This window comes from Citrus clementina, unplaced genomic scaffold (assembly GCF_000493195.1).
Source record: "Citrus clementina cultivar Clemenules unplaced genomic scaffold, Citrus_clementina_v1.0 scaffold_2, whole genome shotgun sequence".
Lineage (NCBI taxonomy): Eukaryota > Viridiplantae > Streptophyta > Magnoliopsida > Sapindales > Rutaceae > Citrus > Citrus x clementina.
In genome coordinates this window covers 28,954,533-28,974,651 of record NW_006262688.1, presented here as the reverse complement: position 1 = coordinate 28,974,651, position 20,119 = coordinate 28,954,533, and the positions used below count along the sequence as shown (strand labels likewise).

The 20,119-nt window shown below is 34.2% G+C and overlaps 2 protein-coding genes across 3 annotated transcripts; one reads left to right on the top strand and one right to left on the bottom strand.

Annotated features, from left to right (window-relative positions):
• Window positions 1-824: 824 nt before the first annotated feature.
• LOC18050822 (cysteine--tRNA ligase 2, cytoplasmic) lies at window positions 825-6,066 on the top strand. Of its 2 annotated transcripts, XM_006448376.2 has the most exons (10): window positions 825-1,104; window positions 1,486-1,723; window positions 2,527-2,590; window positions 3,082-3,243; window positions 3,644-3,814; window positions 3,895-4,176; window positions 4,272-4,397; window positions 4,892-5,098; window positions 5,221-5,337; window positions 5,430-6,066. In XM_006448376.2, the coding sequence occupies exons 2-10, from the start codon at window positions 1,518-1,520 to the stop codon at window positions 5,706-5,708; spliced, it is 1,614 nt and encodes a 537-aa protein (XP_006448439.1). In that variant the 5' UTR covers window positions 825-1,104; window positions 1,486-1,517; the 3' UTR covers window positions 5,709-6,066. The 2 variants fall into 2 exon arrangements, with proteins under 2 accessions (XP_006448439.1, XP_024047022.1); XM_024191254.1 differs by lacking the exon at window positions 825-1,104 and having other exon boundaries at window positions 1,309-1,723.
• Window positions 6,067-13,449: 7,383 nt separating this feature from the next.
• On the bottom strand, window positions 13,450-14,481 carry LOC18050821 (zinc finger protein GIS3). The gene has a single exon (XM_006448375.2). It carries the CDS (start codon window positions 14,331-14,333, stop codon window positions 13,593-13,595), a length of 741 nt encoding a protein of 246 aa, XP_006448438.1. The 5' UTR covers window positions 14,334-14,481; the 3' UTR covers window positions 13,450-13,592.
• Window positions 14,482-20,119: the final 5,638 nt, after the last annotated feature.

Genomic DNA, 20,119 nt, shown 5'->3' with positions numbered 1-20,119 from the left:
ATTATTTATATAAAGTGGGTGTAAATAGAATAAATTTAAAATTTTGATAATATTTGTAGTAATTGGATAAACTTAGAGTATCACTGATAATTTCCAAAAAAAAAAAAAATTACTGCTTTTTAAACCCTGACGACTAGACGTCAATTATTTTCCAACCGATTCAGCCGGTTAAAGAGTGACCCTTAACACTTGCGCGCCAGTGTTTTTTAATTCACCTTAGATTTTATATAGCATTGCATAAATTTTATGCTCATCTAATCATATTTCGAATATCAGACAATTCTGGAACATATTAAGAAAAATGTAAAGCAAAACGAAACAACTTTTTAATATTAAATTTGTTTGGATAAAAATTATACCAAATCCATTGATTATATTTGATAACCCCACGACGGAATTTTAACTAATTAGCGTACTGGCCACTTCGGCCTTGCCGAAGTGGTGGGCTGCTGCCCTCACAAGCATTGTGAGAGCAGCGGTTCTAGCCATCACAAAAGTATTGTGGGAGTTAAATGTTCTTTATATTTAAAAAATTATTATCTCTTGCGAAATACAAGTGGAGTATGGATATCCCTCTCCTGTGAGAAGTTATTTGTCTGGGTATGTACTTCTTAGAATTCATTATAATAATATAAGTCTCAATTATGTATATCTGATTATAAATATCAGTATAATATCTCTGCTACAATAAGTAATTATTGTAAATACTTATAATATCTCTGCTACAATAAGTAATTATTGTAAATACTTGTGTAATACAGTAATCTAATAATTAATCAGTATTAAAAAAAAAACTAATTAGCGTACTGCGTACACTTTGAAAAAGTTCCTATACTCAAGATTGGAAATTACAAATCCCCAAATCTGGCCAAATTCAGAACCACAGACTGACAGACACCCAACAGCAATAACTTTTTCCCTTACTGAAAATTTTCTTTCTAGTTTTCTCTCAAGTCCTGCCAGCCGCAGCCGCAGCCGCATATTCCACCGTCGTGCCTGAAAGACACATTCCGAACGCTCTTCAAATTTCCTTAAAGATCGCCTCCATTGGACAGCGCATTCTTCCTAACGCGCTAGCGGAAGAAACTGTGATAAATAAACTTTGTGAGAACTGATATTTTTACTTTATTTGGTTTATTTATTTTTTTCTTTGTTTGCGATAAATTTTAATTTCGGGATAAATGAGGTAATTGTTTAATTATGGTTTGGCTTGGACAAAGAATTAAATTTCAAAATATTTATTTTCCGACATCGGTTTTTTTTTTTTTTTCTTTCAAAAGTCTGTTATAACGGACGGACTTACGTTGGGGGAGTCCACGGCCTTCCCCACCTCCCCACCTCAAATATGAGGGTAAAATGGGTAATATATGAAATAACAGGGAAAAGAGTAGGCTTCTACCCTAGACCCGGCAGCAGTAGATTGTATACTCTCTTCTCAGCACAAGTGTAACGTTGAGTCTTTTCGGTGCGTTTCTGCGTAATCAGGTTTTTAGGGTTAGTGTCTCTCTAAATTCACAATGGAGACATCGAAGGAAACCGGGACTGTTGCCGCTCCGAAAATGGACTTGACATTGAAGATTTACAATTCGATGACGCAACAGAAGGAGCTATTCACGCCGATTGTTCCCGGCAAAGTTGGCATGTATATCTGTGGCGTCACAGCTTACGATCTCAGCCACCTCGGCCACGCTCGCGCCGCCGTTTCATTTGACCTTCTTTACAGGTATTCTTCTTTTCAGATTAATAAGCGCACTTTTTTTCTTTTCAGCTGAATTGAATTTTAATCGAATTATGATATTCATTTATATGTTAACTCTTTTGTTGATTCAACACATATAGTGAATTATTAAATAAAAGCTAATGCTACTCTGTTATTGAATTTATGGTACTTTAGCCATTCGAAAACAAAATAAAAAATTGAAACTTGATATACTAGATAAGAATGTAAAAGAAATTAAATTCTAACCCTACCATGTTATAATGACACATGAAACAAGATCAGGCAAACTCAGATAGGGAGCTGATACAATGTTATTGAACGGTTAATCATCTTTTTATGTTTCAATTGATATAAATGTTAAGCTAGAAACTATCAGGATTATGTTGTGTCAAATTATGAATAGTGTGTAAGTGGACGTTAAGTGGTATGGTTTTGGTAGATTATTTCTGCATGGAAATGTATGCACTGTTTTGGAGTTGTAGATTGCTGTGATTTTGGTCTTTGGTGACAACTTTTATGCTCTACTTTTGTCAGCCTAAAATTGTTCTTAACTTCGGTTGAAAGCAGAGCTTTTTTGGATGATTTCGTGTTGGAAAGATGTGGACCTTGAGGCTTTGGTTCAATTCAATACTGAATTTAGTTTCATTCCTTTTTTGGGTCATTATCTGTTAGTGGATTTGTTCATTGGGTCACAATTGTTTTATTTTACTCTTTTTTTTCTTTTCCATGCACTTGCAATAGTTTCAAAGGGTTTGGTGTTGATACGTGAAACTTCATCCTTGCTTAATGTGAACTGAATTCTGCAGATACTTAGAACATCTCAAGTATGAAGTCACTTATGTTCGGAATTTCACTGATGTAGATGACAAGGTGAGAATCTCCATTCTATAGAATATGCTGGGATGATTGTGAAATTTTACTTGTGGCAATTGCATAGTTTGTTCCTTGTTAATTGTAAAGAATGATTCCAGTAGGTGGTTTACATAGATTGTGACTTGAATATATTTTGTTTATTTGTTTGCATTGTTATGGAAGAAGGATACAATGTTACATGTGAAATATCAATTATGTTGTAAATGTTAGAAATCTAAGAAGATAATGTGCATTTGATGCATTAATTACCATGAATATACTGAGAAGCATTTGTGAGACACTTGAATAGTTGGATCTTGCGATGCATTGACCATGCATTACCATTTTCCAATTTAAACAATTCACGGAATCCATTTTTGTGATGCATATAGGTGCTGTGCTAATAGGCACTTTTACATTTTGGCTAGGTTGTTGTTCCTGAGAGACACTCCTCCACTATCCTTTTCTTGATTCTTTTGTACAGATTGCTAATATCTGTACCTATGCAGATAATTCGAAGGGCAAATGACCTTGGGGAAAATCCTTTAAGTTTAAGTAACCGATATTGCCAAGAATATCTGGTTGACATGGCTGATCTGCAGTGCCTCCCTCCCACCTATCAGCCTCGCGTGTCTGATCACATGGGACAAATCAAGGATATGATAACCCAGGTTTTCTTCTTGCTATTATGCTTTATTTGTCCATGAGAAATATTTGGATAACGGGAATCTAAAATTTGTAGGGATGGAATCGGGCAACAAGTGTAGAATAATACATTACTGAGTTGTTATTTATTGTAGTAAAGTATAATGCATATAAACTTTGCCTCCCCATAAACAACACGGTATGTGGAACCAACTTGGTCAGCATAGCAGTGATGTCTATTCATATGTTTGTTACTGTTTGTTTATTCTGATATTTTAGGTAAATTGTTCCTGTATTGAACTATTTTTACGTGAATCAAGAATCACAATGACTAATAATTTAATAGTCCTTCAATTTTGGGTATGTAAGTCTAAAATTAATGGCATCTCAATCTATGAAATGTTAATCACCTTTTGTATTATGCAGATTATCAACAACGATTGTGCATATGTGGTTGAGGGAGATGTTTTCTTTGCTGTTGAAAAGTCTCCAAACTATGGTCGATTATCGGGACAGAGGCTGGAAAACAATAGAGCTGGTGAGCGTGTAGCTGTTGACTCTAGAAAGCGTAATCCTGCTGACTTTGCCCTGTGGAAGGTGTGAATTCCTGTTGAAGCTACTGAATGCTGACATTTTTGACATCTCACTCATAATCTGATATTTTTCTAACTTTGCAGGCAGCGAAGGCTGGGGAGCCAAGTTGGGACAGCCCTTGGGGTCCAGGAAGACCAGGGTGGCATATAGAATGCAGTGCAATGAGTGCTCATTATTTGTCTTCCAAGTTTGATATTCATGGTGGTGGAATTGATTTAATTTTTCCGCATCATGAAAATGAGATTGCCCAGAGTTGTGCTGCATGCCAAGATAGCAATGTGAGCTACTGGATGCACAATGGGCATGTTACTAACAACAATGAGAAAATGTCAAAATCATTGGGCAATTTTTTCACAATTCGCCAGGTGAGATGGATTCCAAGGGTCTGCTTGGTTTGTTCTTTATAGCGAGCCACAGTACCATGCCAGTATTTGTGTTTGATGCATCTCATATCTTGTAGATTACTGAACGATACCATCCACTGGCCTTGAGGCACTTCTTAATAAGTGCTCACTATCGTTCTCCCCTCAATTACTCAGTCTTGCAACTGGATAGTGCATCAGATGCTGTTTTTTACATATATCAGGTTTGGAGCTTATTTTCATTCTGAAGACTTTTCATTGGATGGTTTTTCCACCTCTTCTGGCATGTTAATCTTTGTGCACCCTCTGCTATTTTCTCTTGTGGAATTTTTAGTAGTCCTCTCACCGAGTTTAGACCAAACTGCATGATGAGTTAGTTACTTAGAGTGATATCTGTGTGTTATTTTGAGGTATCTGTGTGTTATTTTGATGGTTATAATTTTTAAGTGGTAAATATCTGTTGGGTGAATTTTACCGAAACTCTCCTTACTAGCAGATTTTGTTTCTTCTACAGTTCAATTTATCAATGGCTATAATATAAGAAATTTTTAATAGGATCTCTTGCTTTGTTTTCATCAATTACCACTTGATTGCATGAACAACTCATTTCCGTCTCTGAATTTCCTATTACATAGAACTGAGGGAGTAAACAAAAATTGAAATATTCGTATGCATTTTCTGTCTATATTTATACATTTGAGTTTGCTGTACTTGTTAGACTTTGCAAGATTGTGAGGTTGCTTTATCACCATTCCAAGAACATGGCAAAACAGCCCGCATCAATTCTGCTGCAGAGGACTGCATCAACAAGCTACGAGATGAATTCCATGCAAGAATGTCAGATGACTTGAACACATCACATATATTAACTGGTGCCTTCCAAGATGCCTTGAAATTCATAAACAGTTCTTTGAACATGCTCAAGGTATTAGTTTGATGCCTGCTTGGACATGCCTCTCTACCCCATCTCTCTATCTTTGTTTTTATGTGTGGAGTAATTTTTTTTTTTAATAATTTAAAAAAAATTCGTTTGGTTGATAATTGCAGAAGAAGCAACCCAAACAACAACAATTATCATTGATTGAGTCTCTTCGTAAAATAGAGAACGAGGTTAAAGAAGTACTGCGTATTTTGGGATTGCTACCACCTGGGGCATACTCCGAGGTTAAGACGGCCTTTCTGGTCCTGTTGCATGTTTTCTTTGATGATTCTCCATTTGATTGAATTTAAAAGCAGAACAAAAATGTTTTAAACAGGTTTTGCAGCAGTTAAAAGACAAGGCACTGAAGAGAGCAGAACTGATGGAAGAGGATGTGTTGCGTCTGATTGAGGAAAGAGCAACAGCAAGAAAAAACAAAGATTTCTCGAAGAGTGATCAGATCAGGGCTGATCTAACCAGAAACGGCATTGCACTTATGGACATGGGCAAGGAAACAATTTGGAGACCATGCGTTCCAGTGGAACAGGAACAGGAAGCACCTCCAGCTGAAAAAGAGCAAAAGCCAGCTGCAACTGGGGAAGAACAAAAGGCTTGATGTTGGATCTTGGAAGCCTTTCTACCGGCCCGGTTATTTACAGTCTGAATTACTACCAGTCAAAAGAATACACAAATTTTGGTTCATATATATCTACTAATGTTGTAACAAATGAGATTTGCTCAGATTCTGACCCTTTGAAGCTGTTGGGAAGTATGGGGTCAACATTATTTAGTGGCCATATTTTTGGGTTCCAAACACAGACAGTAAGTGTACCAGAAAATTTGCATGTCGAAAAATTTTATTGCACAGGATTTTAATTGTAAAATACAGATATTCTGTTAAATCTCTATGTTCTTTTGACTACTGTCATAGCTGCTAGATGAACTTCTTGCAAATGTATGAATCTTGAGTCCAATTGTACCGGCATTTTTTTCAAACCGATTGCATATTCTCGGCAGATGGTTATTAGTTGACATCTAATACATCAATCAATCTGGTAATCGTGGTGACCAAGCAAAGATTTAATTCTAATCTTACTAATCTCAGATCTCAGTTTTTTATTTTTTATTTTTTTAAGAAAACTATTGCTCATGTTATTTACAATTATACATTTACTGAGATTATTTACAATTATATAACTTTAACGATAACTCAAATTTTTAACTCTCTCAAATATAACGATAGCTCAGATTTTTAATTCTTTTAAATATTCGAGAGACGTCAAACTCCACTTCTTTTTATATGACTTTAACGACCCCTCAAATTTTTAATCATCTTAAATATTCGAGGGACATCAAACTCCACTCCTGGAAGAAAGACTAATTTTTAACTATCAAATATTCGAGGAATGTCAAACTCCACTCTTAAGAGAAAAACTGTCTTCAGTCAAGATTTGAGGAAGGAAGTTTAAATTAAACCCCTACAATACATTTGTGGAAGCTCGAACTACTTTCCTCGCAGGAAGTGGCTTTAGCCACTAGGCCAAACCCTAATGGTTCTTACTAATCTCAGTTGAGATTACTTGAGAAGGTGGATTTGGGGTTTCTTTGATTGAAAGTTTGCCAGGACTGGAAAGGCCTCTTCAAGTGTAGGTAAAATGCTGTTCACGGTTTAGAAAAATACCTGTGTCGGTTGGATTTCTTGTTGCGGCCATTTGGGTTGATCTTCATGGATTTGAAATTCAATCAATTTCAGTGCAATTACCAAATCATTCAGATTCATCTGAAATTCAATAACGCCATATGGAAGGTTCATGATATCAGGCCCAATTGCCCTTGAAAATAGGATGTCCGCTGTACTGTTATTGCATGGGGACGACGAATTTTACTTGTAGCAATAAACTTCCCCCGAATGCGGCCAAAACTGTAGCTACATCATCGTAGTGGCTATACTTAATAATAATAAATGCGTGTACAAGTTACTGTAGTATCACATGCCTGCAATATATCACGCTCATCACATTAATAGACCAGAACCTAACCTATCTTTATGTACTTGTTGCAAACGTATCTAGGAATCTTGCCAAGTAATATTGCAACTCTTACAATAATTCAAGCATTGTATTTAATAACACAGACTTTTCACAATTAAACTCGATTTAACTTGATTGGTACAATTCTTGAATTATTGTAACCCTAACTCATAACCATACTCCTTTACCTAGACTTGCAATCAACTTGTACCATAACACATCAATCAATCAGTTATGGACAAAGACTCACAGCAAAGGGTACTGGTTCGCTGCATGAGTCTATCCATTACAAATCCAATTTGAATTGCACTTTTCTACATTGATGTAATATATCATGGTTATAAACAGAGAGGCAAAGGACCACACGCACTGGTTATCATTTAAAAAAAAAGTGATGCCCAGTTAATGTTAGGCTTTTCTGTCTCCTTTGGTTGAGGCTGATGCAGAGCCTAGCTAGCTAGCTAGCTAGCTAATTGCTTTTGTAGCACACGGACATGGCTACGGCCATGGCTGCACCTGCACGAGCAAAAAAGAATGAAAAGCCCTGATTGTGGGGACTTGACGTTGCTTGAAAACGAACAAGCATGCGGGTTGTTCTTGCATATAGGATCTCTGGAACTTGCTTGCTTACAGATTACAGGCTGTGAACTCCCACCTTTGGACTGATCTTATCAGACAAAAAAATATAGTATTACTCTGGTACAATCTTGTTTCTGTCTGTGTTGCTGTTTCTACAATCAATTCAATTAATGTAACTCGTTTTCAACTACTTTAAACAATGACTTTTCATTGGATGCATACAAAATTACAAATGTTACGGGATATTTGAATCCATTTTTTTTTTTTTACACCCACTTTCTATTTAAAATTTTTATTATCTAAATAATTTTTACAAAAATTACTTGATAATTTTGTCTGCTCTTTCTCTTCTTCATTTCACAAATTCTCATTAATTTATTTAAATGTATTATTTTAACTATAACTAATTAATATCACTAACTTAGAAGAACAAAACCCACCATTTAAAAGTAAATATCAACTAATCTTTATTAGCCAAGAAAGTTAATAAATATCAATAAATTAACTTTTACCAAATATAAAAGCTAATGAATATAAAAAAAAATCTTATATAAAAAAATGAAATTTAGATAATGATCTATTAAGAAGAGTAGAAAAAAAAATTAAAAGTTAATGAATATCAATAAATTAATTTTTACCAAAAATAAAAGCTAAGCAATATCAAAAAAATTCTTATATATATATATATATATATAGACAATTATTGAGTATCTAAAATAAAGTAAAATTGAGTATCTAGTTTATAAAATGCGAAAGTAAAGATATCTTGTATTATAGACAATTATTTATGACACAATAGTCTATTAAATCAATGAAATTAATTTGTTTAGCTGCATAACATGGATCATCCAGACCGCTTGATTTTGGCTCAACAAAATTCATAGGACATGAAATTAGAATCAGATGATTTTAAAGCAAATTAAACATCAAACACAGGAATGAGGAGTGGAAAACTAAATAATTGACGGGTGAGTGATGCATACTTTATTATAAATTTTAAGAGCAATGTTAGAAATGTTTACAAGAGATGAAATATATTATCCCAATAAATGAGTGACACATAACATTGGAACTTAATTTTTTTATGAGATTATTGCTCATAATATTTACAATTATATAATTACTGAGATCAGTTTACATTACATCTTATATTGCACCGTCCATAGTTTAACCCTCTCAAATATTCGAGGGATGTCAAACTCTACTTCTAGAAGAAAAATTGTTTTTTTTTTTAATATGAGAGTATTGCTCATGATATTTACAATTGTACAATTACTGAGACAATTTTACATTACATCTTATATAGCACTACCTATGCTTTAACCCTCTCAAATATTCTCACTTATAGAGCTACTCCCTCACACTTATGAGGGAGTGACTCTAGCCATTGGGCCAAGCCATAGTGGATAACATTGGAACTCAAGTTAAAATTCAAATATTGGGATTCTTAATATTATTGTAGAATTTAAGGCTATGTTAGCAAGTAAGGATTAAGTGTTGGATTGAACTAATTTTTTGGGACAAAATGTTTTTTCCATGTTTGGCATGCTTATTTTGATTGCACTAATGGACTAAATTCAAATTTTAATCATAAATTCAAAGGATTTTAGTAATTCCATTTTTCATGTGAGTTTAGTTAGGATTAGACAATAAGAAGAAAAATGTTTGTCTATTTATGATATTTTCTATAATTTATTACACTATTTTTATTTATAACTTAAAAATAATTTATTTATTTATTTAATATTTTTAAATAAGTAATTTATTTTCTGTTATTCATGATTTACTTAAAAATATTATTTAATTTATTATTTGAATAGTTTTATTTATTTTATTTAATGAAATGATATAACCATATGAAACAACCTATAATTTAAATAATTTATATTTCTTTATTATAATAATGACTACCCTATAACTAATTGAATATATTTTCTTATTAGTTTTATTTTTAATTAATTACAATATTTCTTACTAAATATCCATAAATAGTTAATATCTAAATTTAAATATTAACTTAAACACTATTTAATTTCATTTAAATTTAATTTAATATAATCTAATCTAATATTGTACCAAACATAAATCAATAATATATATAATTCAAACTAATTTACTCCAATATAATTTAGTTCAATTTTAATATTTAGTCCAATAATCCTGCGTGCCAAACGCGGCCTAAACACTCATAAGCGATAGTTTTCATAGGACATGTGAACTTGGAAAGAGCTAAGTTCTGGGGTCCCCGTGTTTGTTCCTCCTAGAAGGGGAGAGGCATCTTTAATCTTTTAATGCAAAGATCTGTATAATCTCTATGGTTGGCCCCGGAGCTTTTAACTCTTTAACTCATGCCTCACTTTATCTTTTTGTTTTTCTTTGATTAATGGAATATTATGCCTGTTTTGCCGAGGCAGAAGATTTGATTGAGATCAAGAAAATTGTGATTCCGTTACATAATTTTGAACTCAATCACGTTCATAAACAAAAGGCAAAACAATTTCAATGTGCGTTCACATGCTTTTGCTAATATCAGTTCACATTTTCAACTCCTTTTCTGGTCTTCGACATATTTGTTCTAGTTAAAATTAACCAATTTCATGCAATGGAAGCCCACTTAAAAATTATTGCTCGAATAATATGCTTAATGAAACAAAGAGTTTCTTGCTTTAAAAAAAAAAAGTAATAATAATAATAATAATAAAACATTGCTCAAACCTTTTTGACCCCTTTTTTTGGTTCTTCTCTTTTTGTTATAACCACACACTTTTATCAATTTCAATATCATTATTCACGGTGCTTAAGTCTTAACTTTTACTAAAATTTAGTTATTCCAATGAAGTACGAAAAATTGCTAGCCTACTAGCATCGCTATAAGAGAATTATGCATGCATATGCATATATAGACTGACTAACTCAGAGGAACTCCAATTAAACCGTGGTTTTGGGATAACTAAGGAAAACAAATGGGGGAAAAAAAAGGCGGCTTTGAATTGTTATTACAAAAAAAAATCATCATATATTCTGTGTACAAGTTGGAGTGAACATTATTAATAGTGGACAAAGCTTGTATATGCAAAAATGAGAGTTTCAATTGGTTATGATGTATCCCCCACAGTGCTCACATTTCCCTGTCTGAAGCTAGCGCAATTTAATTGGAAGTCTAGTGAACCAACGCAATGTGATTGCTTCTCTTCTAATCTGCTCCATCAAGCTCTAGCCATTTGGCTGATAAAACAAAATTGACAGCAAAAGTCCGTAAATGGTCTCATGGCAAGTTGATTGTAAATCAATGTGCTACTAATGAATGATAACTATGTCTTCATATTTGATTGGATCATGGTGATCAGTGATCACCAAGGACTGAACAAGCAATAAAAGACTCTTAAGACCCCCATCCTTTGGCTTTAACTTTATATAGAATGATCATTGATCATTGGATTCATTCCCACTCCCCACTAAGTTATTTAGAAAGAATTTGATTTGATTGGCTATGGCCTCAACGAAGTGGACGTCAACATCAGTTTCAATGGCAGTGACCAGTGAGAAGCTAAAGATTGGGACCCAATCCCCCCTATGATTTGAGGCAAAGTTGCGGGAATGAGTCTTTGATTTTAATTTCTTAATTCTAGTTTCTGCCTCATCAACCACTAAGAATTGTATACTTTCTGATTTAGTTTGTTCAGTTGTTCATGTACTGATTCATATGTCGAAAAAGGGTTTTTAAAAAGAAGAAGAAGCCCTTTTCAACAAGCACAAGTTTTCAAATCGTATACACGATCATGATTATGCTTTGCACACCTTACACTAATCATTTTCTTTCTCCCTCACTTAATGAAACCAATTAACACCCATATTTGTTTTAAGCATAAAAATGGAAACTAAAGCATCCCAATACAATATTAATAATAATTCTTCTTTGTGTTATAGAATTTTCGAAGTGTCCTCAACAGTCAGCGAGCAATAACATGTAGAAGAGGTGATGACACACCGACCTTTATAATATATATGATATATGTTTTAACGCTTTTATTAGATTCGCTTTTGCACCGAAAAGAGGTGTAATTTTGGGGTTGCCACCTGCCCTTTTGACCCATTTTTGAGCTGTTTTTTTTTTTTTAAATTTGTGGCAAACCCTAAAATGATAGGCAATTGGCGCTTGCTTTTCTATGCCTTATCTTGTTTAAGTGCTTACACGTAAGCTTCTTTTTAACCCACAAGTGTCCAGCTAGCCAGTTGCTGTCGCTGATCTGCAAGAATCACTTTTCTAAGAAGCCATCGCTTGTTCACATTTTTTTCTCAACAAAATTCTCTCTCTCTCTCTCTCCTGCTAATCAATGCTTTGACAGCAACCAACCCATCCGATCACAGTATGAAAGCTTTCATGTGTATTGACACTAAATTTGACTCGAAGACTCGGGTCCTACTTGCATATATTCATCCAATCAAATTGTTGCTTTCAAACTGTGAAGAAAAATGGTCTGCATGTGATTGGCCCCCATATTTTCCATAAATGCTCTCAGATACAAGCCGTTTAGTCAAATATGACAAGAAGCACCAACAAACATCATGGGATTAGTTGTTGTTTTGAGGACAACGAGTCTTCAATTATAAGATATCCCGGCCCACCTTCCAGAAGCAAAATTATATATATATATATATATATATAACCAAATTAACAAAATAATGAAATACATATACACAAACTTTCTTCAATTAAGAAATTATGCCCTATATTTCTCAATCTGTCTTCTTCATGAACTTTATTTACCATTGACAAACTGAATTAACAGGTTAAATTTAATTATTCCTTTGTCATAGAAACTGATATGAAACCATCAATGCCTTTTATATAAATAAAGTGCAAAGACGACATCAGACATAACATAACCCACTTCTTAAAGTTCTACAGAACTTTGATGCGATAAATTTGTAAAGTCTTAAATTAAATAGATAAAATCATTTATATATACATGATAACATAAACAACATGACCGAATATATTATTTTTTAAAGCACTATAAAAACACAAACATTGCTTTAAAATTCAAATTGTTTTTAATCCTTTTTACTGTAATTAGTTTTAGTTGGTTATCTAGAATTTGTGTTTTTACAAAATCTGGACATGTTTCTTCAGAGACATCCAATAAAATTTGAACATCCGCACCTAATAATTTAACTTGAGCAAGTTTGCTCCTAAAGAACGAAAAAAAGAAAAGAAAAGAAAAAAAAAAAAAAAAGGAACTCAAGCGAGCTTGCAATAGGATAAGCTCAATGTAAGCTTAATTGGCTTATTTAATTAAATATGGTACTCGATGCATTAAAATTTGATCATGCTACGTCTTAATCCACCTACCTATAACATTAATTATAATCAAGATGGGGACTCGACATATGGGACAGTCAGAAAATTATTAGTTGGGTTGCTCAGGAAACTATTAATTAAGAGACGATCGTTTCCATTCATGGCTGGAGGAATTAACAAACAACTCAGTTATGAATTAACATTTGCCGAAACGTTTTACGTTTAACGGCTCCTACGTAATAAAAATAATTCATTTGTAATAGTTTTATTTTCCCATTTCGACTGAAACAAGAAGAACACTTTCGTGATTCAAAATCAACTTGCAAGTCATATAGTTTACATTTTTAACTCAATTTCACAAACGCATACACACAGTCGTAAGAGTAAATAAGTCTCATAAAAGAGTTATATTAAGAAATTAAAAAAAAAAAAAAATTAATCAGGGTTAGCACTTAGCAGAAAGTAATCAATTAATGTCAGTGTCAGTGAAGAGTGAAATTTCTACCTTTGGGAAAAAAATAAATAAAATAAATAGAAATGTACAAAGATCAGATCGAAGGGGCATTCACGGTAAACCAAAGAGCCCAACTCAAGACCCAGCAGGAGCAAGACTAAGATGCAAGTCCAAGCCGAATCCATCGTCAAAGCTGGGCCCACCATCACCTTTAGAAAACCTACTCAACGAGGGCCCGTCAACCCCTCTCCCGTGGGCCCTACTTTGTGCCCCCATATTATTAATGTTGTTCACATTGTTCAAATCCCCTGCCCTGGCACCGTACGGTAACCCCGCTGCACCCGCGCCTCCGCTTCTGTCATGCGGAGCGCCAGCGATGACACACCCATGCGACACGTGAAACGGAGGAGCAGCGGCGCGTGGCAAGTAGACCCAAGAGTGACCCGAGGGTGCAGCGCCGGTGGGGACCACGAGGGGGCCGGAGTGCGGGAGGAGGTGCGGCGGGGGTGCAAAAGCTGAGATGATAGGGTTTCTGGCGAAGGAAATGGCAGCGTTTCTGGTGGCTTGTAGCTGCGCTCGTTTGAGCTGCTGGCGTTCTTTCTTGTGAGCGTTTTGGTGGCCGCCGAGAGCTTGTGAGTTGGCGAATTCCCGGCAGCAGTACTGGCACTCGTACTTGCGGTCAGTGGAGGAGGTAGAAGGCGGAAACCCGTCGGGAGAACCCGATGGAGCAGTCTGGTTATTGTTATTGTTATTTGAAGTTGATGATGATCTATGGTCTGATGATGAAACGTCGTCGTTATCTTCGGAGACGTCGAAGCCAAAGAGTTTTAAGCGTGTGGCTGTTGGCTTGCTCTGGTAGTCAAGCAGCTCTGCCATGTTAAAAGTAGTGTTGTTCACAGAGAGAGAGAGAGAGAGAGAGAGATGAAAATGGGGAATGGATGTTGCAAGAGGAAGTGTCGGATGATTGGGGGGTATATATACAAGATAAAAAGGGATTGTAAAATGTGTACAGTAGATAGATAGATAGATAGATTCTTAGTATATAAATAATTGTATTAGAGAAAACTAATTAATTAAAGTGGGTGATTATTGTGTCTTGTGATGATGAGAAAGCAAGAGCCAGAGAGAGAGAGAGAGAGAGATGGTTGCGGTTGCGGACATCCAAAGAAGAAGAAACTTGAGAGTTTAAATCTTGGGAACATGATCGACCACCCAACCCAAGCCAAGAAGTGAACGAATGCAATACAACATGGGGACCCTAATTGAGGATTGCACTTGTCTCGGGTTAATTATCTTGTACATGCTTTTCTGTGTGCTGAATTACGAGAATGCCCTTTAGTTTAGACTAATGGTCAATTACTCAATTATATTAGTTCATGATTACGATTTTATGTTTTTTTTTTTTTAATTAGTTGATTTTGCCTTTTTTCCTTAAAAAATTGGAGATTGAAAATGTGATGCATGTGATGAGAGTAGGAAACAGTGTTTTCATGGGATCCCGCACTTTGTTGCTTTCTTTATTCTGTCATACTATCGATAAGATAGTGCATGAATTTGACACTTTGGAGTTTTTGGTGCCCCAAATTTCTCATGAGTCGTTGATTTTGTTGATGACTAACTATAACTGTCATTGTTATTGTATACAGCTACAAGCAAGTTGAGGGACATAGACAGACAGGGATTGACTCATGGGTGATGATCATTGATCATGATCCAATGAAAGAATGCGCATCTTTTGTACAAACTTGTCAAATTGATGTAATTAGGTTAGAAATCGAAAACTAATTAATGTTGTCGATGGGTAATAAAATGGTTAATGCATGATCTCGGACACTTTCCTTCCACTCGATCTACTTTGATTATAAATTAAGCTAGCTACAAGCTAGAGAGAGGTGTACTACTTCAACCGACCAATCACGTCTCAACAAAGATTTTCTTTAATTAATTTAATGTACCAAATTAAACAAACCTAGCTACCCATCTTCAATTTGCCTCAACTCAACTCCCATTATGGCAGAGCTTTAAGTCCTAACCACTGTATAAACTACACGTAGCTGGCCCTTCTGAAAAATGCTCTTTGCCAGCGCCTGGGTTTCTCCATCTATGGCATGCACTCAACAACATTGTTTATAAATTAATCATGATCCACAAATTTAATATTCATTTACGCATAATGATGATCGTGTTTCAAGGGGGGCAAAATATTCTTTTAACTAAATTTATATGTAGTGGAAGTGGAACGAGACCCAATGAATTGAATTGATCAAGATCCATTCAAGCACCTTATTATAAATTTTGAAGCTTATGTCTCTTTGCTTCCAGCTGGCCGATCGAGCTGCTATAGATTGTAAATGCCCAAATTCTCTCAACATAATTTTAATTAATAATTTCTTCCTATTTTTGGCTCTCTTATCTTACTATATATTTCTCTCTCTTACACTTCATACGTATACATTTGCTTTAGCTCAATCTATGGAGCCGACACCATAACCCACCTTTCTTAATTTTGTTTGTTTTTTTTTTCCCCTCTCTCTTCTAAAAAGTCAAAACACACATTTGATCTTTTAAACTCATGCATGGAAACAGGTCCATAATATCCACCAAGTACTACAACAACTAGATACATTTAAGATCTAACACCGTTGAGTGAGTCCCACTCATCATAACTTGTTCATGGCCCACGTGTCACTGTCTTAATTATCTTCCAAATCCGGCATTAGATACGTATGTTTCATATTATACAACCTTCTCTCTCTCTCTCTCTCTCTCTCACACACACACAGAAATTATGGCGGCAGCAGCAGCAGCAGCCAGCAGTTTTAGTGAATTTTCAAGTCAACATGGGAAGCTAATTAAGTTAGCTTGCTTGGAAGGGTAGTTAAAAAAAAAATTAAAATGAAATGGATGTTCAGGTGCTTACAACTATGAATAAGGTCCCCACCATTACGTGTTGATGATGAATAATTGTTCAAATGTTTGCGTGATTGACGTTGAAATTTATATTACTATATAGTTTCTTTCTTTTTAGAGAGATCTCTCCGAATCTTACTAACTACAAGAGAAAGAGAAAGCAAGAGAGAGAGAATGAGTTTGGCTTTGTAAATTGTAATCTTCGCACTGCAAAAAAAAAAACAGCTCGATGTGTGCTAATTACTCAATATTATAATTATAATAAATTAATTAATTATAATTATTAGTGTGTGCATGTATTATATTATTCAAAAGCTCTTAAACAAAGTCTTCATCACAACCCCAAACATGACCCACCATGTATCTTCTTTCTCCTAATCTCATGTGTGTTCTATTCAAAGGGTTTCTATCATTTTATTAGTCAAAATTTTCCATAGAAGTATAATTAATCTTATCGATCATATATACATCTTTACTTCCAAAGCTCATATTCTTTTTCGACCGTTAGATTCGGTTTTTATGCTAATCATGATTATTAGGATAAACATGTGGCGATTTTTAAACCATATAAAAGCAGATGTAAGTATCTGATCGACATGGGAGACATCAAAAGTCAAGGTATAGCTAGTTGATCATAGCAAAAGTTTGATAAAAAAATGATGGGCCCTATTCTTTTTTCCATTTTTAAACAAAGTTTTGTTATTCTTTCTTGTCATCAACTTATAGACAAGATGGGTAACCGATGAGATGTTTGTATTGAGCCAGTCATGAATCATTTTGTATATATGGGACCCATATTATACCTCTAGCTATTAGATAACATGGGTTGTATAGCTTGTAGCTTATAGGAAGCCTGAAATAATTGTGCACATAGACTTTGGGGCACTTGGATTAGCGGATCTCCATAAATAACTCCAATATTAGTTCAGAAAAAATGTTTTTACTAAACCTAACCACACCTTTTTACTCTATTAATAATTATGTGTGGATCCAATGATTTTTGTCTTCGGGAAGGTTAGAAAAAACCTGCAGTATTGGGGCCACCATCAGCCCCACGATGGGGCTCAAAGGAGTCTGTTTCACTCAAAAAGAAAAACTGTACTGAAGTCACCTTCTCAGTTTCAACATGAGTAGTCTTACTCACAAAGGTTCAAAGAGTTCACATACGACTGCTTGTTGGGACCAGTGGTGGCCACCAAAACTTGAAATCACAGTAGGGTTTTTATTTGCATATTAAAGCAGCAATCAAACCCTAATCTTAAACTCCTGGATTTATTTATTTATTTTTCGAAGTTGGGGCAAATGTTTATATTCAAACCTAAGTGTTGATAAAAAGTTGAAACATCATAGGAAAAAGAAGAAGAGGAGACTAGCTATAGGGCAATGGCTTATATATATCAAAAAGCTATGAATTGCTAGAAGGTGGGTGGACATAGGCACAAGTTTTGCTCCACTGATGAAGGATCAAATTAAACATGTGAGATGATGATGATGATACATCTAATTGGTCTCTTAAGTGTTTGATCAAACTTCGGTAGGACCCGCCCACGTTTGGGGCAATATTAAGGGACCACATGTGCAATATTTTGTGGCAAATTTTGTTCCATATGAACAACCAACCTCTCTTTGAAGAATAAATTTATTATATAAGCAAAGTAAGTAGGGTGGTGAAAGATTAATTGTCCAATCACACTTGACGAAACTTGTTGATTAGAGTAAACAACTGTCCTCTTAAGAGTGGTGTTTTTTCGTGTTGTATGGTTTCCACCATCTAATACTTAGAAAAGAATAAAAAATACTTTGAAATAATTAAGGGCCATAATCATGCTTTTTCTTTCATTGTTGATTGAAGTGATGCCGATAATATCGTTTTAAGATCGCCCGAATCAACACAATGGCCCACCAAGTTGTGCTTATCAAGGAAATTTAACCAATGAAAGCAACTTAATAACATATTAAACAAAAGGATTATTACGGAGACATGATACTAGCATATTAAAACTCCCCCATTAACTTTCTAATCATCTTTTGTTTCTTTTGTGAACCACATTACTTTGGAAGGATCCAAAAAGGATATAAAAGATGAATATAACCAAAGTGTGACTTAGTTTTCGAGTCGAAATCCCTTTTATGGATATGTTCAAAAGCACTTTTTTTTAATTAAATTATTTAATAAGCAATTAATCCCAAACAATGTGGGTGTATGCCTCAATTAATAACTAAGCTATAAATGTAGGCAGCCCCTCCATGCATTCCAAGTGACACTTCCTACTTCTTTTAATTAAAATATAAAATAAGTTGGGTGGAGTTAGCTTTAAGTCATGTGAAGTGACTTTCCCTTCTTCTCTCTAGATTAATTATATGTATTAATTATGTATAACACGGAGCTATATGGGACTAAAATATATTATTATAATATTATAGCTTAGAATGTGTATCTACATATATATTATTTAAGAATTAGCAAAGCATATGCATTGATATGATAATTCCATCAAACTTTTGATGAGTTTAAAATGCAAAATAGAAAGTCCCGTGAATTTGGGTTAATTTGGAGAGAGGTGAGTTTGGTCAATCAATAAGACAAAATAAATGTGGATTGGTTGCTGATAAAGCGAGACACTTAGATGCCCACATAACATCTTACCCAAATAAACATTTAATTAGTCGGGACATGTGCACATGATATGACTAACAAATTATTTTGAGATCACAATTTGTATTTGGTTCGGATTTCATCATCAATCTCCTCTTATCACGCACCATGTGTTCTAACAACATAGTCATTTGTGGTTAGCCTATGCATGTTGTCCATTTGAATTAAATTTTAGTTTTTTTAAAAAAAAAATCCTCTCTAAACCAAAATTCTCTTAGTTTTAAAATGATTTTGTATTATATACATTTTTTTTTATATATGGTCAAATTTTCATTCATTTATTGCTGATCATATTCTTATGTAGTTGTGTTTACTTATATAAAAACTCAAATGGAGAAAATTTTTTCTTTTAAAAAAATGAATCTTTTATTTATTTTATTTATTTTGTTACTTAAAATTTGACACTTATCAAGAAACACTATTGATTGTTTATATTAAATAGGATCATTTGATATAATTTTTTTTTTTTCAAGTTAATGGATCTAAGAACTTATCGTGTGGGAGGGGTTGCCCATACTTGACCGCCATAAGTAAAGACAATGTGACTATAATTTCACTTAACCTAATCTAACCAAAGAGAGGAATCTACTATATATAATAAAATTTCATAGCTAGAATAACATATGCATGTGGGACTTATTCTTACAAGAAGGGTGTAAACATTGCTTAATCTACATGATGTGCTTACTTTAACAATAGAGCATTAGATAAACCATGCCTTAAGTTCTGGAGGAATTTGTCTCTTGGAAAAATCCAAGCAGATGTCAGTTCTCTTAAGTCATAATAAATTAAAATAGTTCTTAAACAATTCATCATCTTCGGTCAAGACAAGTTTAGTTTTGATTTAAAGTGATATGTAGTTCCGCAAGGAAGTGAGTTGTGTGTGTGCATTAAGTCATCCCGTACCTTTTTAATAAATAGTTGCCTGATTCGTGGTGTTTAAGCTTAAACTAGTCCAAAGACAGATAACCTAAGACTGTTTTCTGGTCTATTAATTATTTTTCTAGTATACTAGCAAAGCATTATTTGCTCTTATCTTTGTTTGTTTGAATCATAATAGCACGTGATTCTATGCTCATTAAGTCCTCTCTCGCCA